The following is a 921-nucleotide window of genomic DNA, read 5'->3' on the forward strand; positions in this document are numbered from 1 at the left end:
AGACTTAATGGAGTATTCTGAGGGACTTGGACAGAAATGAAAAGGCCTCAGTGCAGAACAAAAAAACAGAGAAGGTTTAAAATATATAGTTTGGAAACAAAAGGAAGAATGCTACAGGGAAAAAAAGAACATTAAAATGAACTTAATGAACATTAAAATGTTCATTAAGTTCTTAAATCCCAATAAAAATCTTAATCTCTAGAAAACAAAAAACACGTAAACTGAGCAATGTTTCATAACATAGTGATTTTAGTTTGAAACAATGTTTGCGAATCCAGCTGAGTAGATCATCAACATTCTTCATATTAATTTGAGCAGAAACAATACTTTAGTATTTGCGTAACCCACCATCATGAAGGGAATTTGGGAGAGGGATCTGAAATTGCTATTATTGGACTGCAGTGTAAACAAAAAACCCTGAATGCAAACAGAGACACTGGACATGCATAATGGCTTCTCTTGATAAAACAAAAGCTTTAAAAGCTCCTCTGAGGAGGAAACACACATAAAAAGGCCCTATATGGCTTCAAGTCTTGATGTCCAGGCTTTGGCTTTTTAATGGGCACCCTATGGCCCAGTAGTACCATTCAGATTTAAGGATTTCCCCCGAATCTGGGATGCAGTCTGCGGCGACAACAGCAGAAATCCTGTGATCTGAGTGTCCAGTGGCCCTTCTCACTCCTCTGGGTTTTTCCTTGGACCAGAACGACCTAAATTTCGACGAGCTAAGCTACCTAAGACAACACCAGAAAGCGGATGTTAAGGTTTGTGCAAGTATAATTTTATCCAGACAAGATTAAATGAAAAAAAAAAAAAAAAGACAAGGCAGATGCACACACACTATTCAACAACTAGATTCACAATGGGTTTATTTTTTTACTCTTAAATCCAAGAACAATTAATTAACAAATCATGTTCTCT

General features: G+C 36.6%; 1 protein-coding gene across 1 annotated transcript in view; it reads right to left on the reverse strand.

The window, feature by feature from the left end:
* Positions 1-226: 226 nt before the first annotated feature.
* tut7 (terminal uridylyl transferase 7) overlaps positions 227-921 on the reverse strand; it is a 15,578-nt gene continuing 14,883 nt past the window's right edge. The window contains exon 29 of the mRNA XM_007557892.2: positions 227-734. Coding sequence (XP_007557954.1) covers positions 676-734 — 59 coding nt within the window. The 3' untranslated portion in view covers positions 227-675. The remainder of the gene's footprint in view (positions 735-921) is intronic.

This window comes from Poecilia formosa, unplaced genomic scaffold, assembly GCF_000485575.1.
Source record: "Poecilia formosa unplaced genomic scaffold, Poecilia_formosa-5.1.2 Scaffold92, whole genome shotgun sequence".
Classification (NCBI taxonomy): domain Eukaryota; kingdom Metazoa; phylum Chordata; class Actinopteri; order Cyprinodontiformes; family Poeciliidae; genus Poecilia; species Poecilia formosa.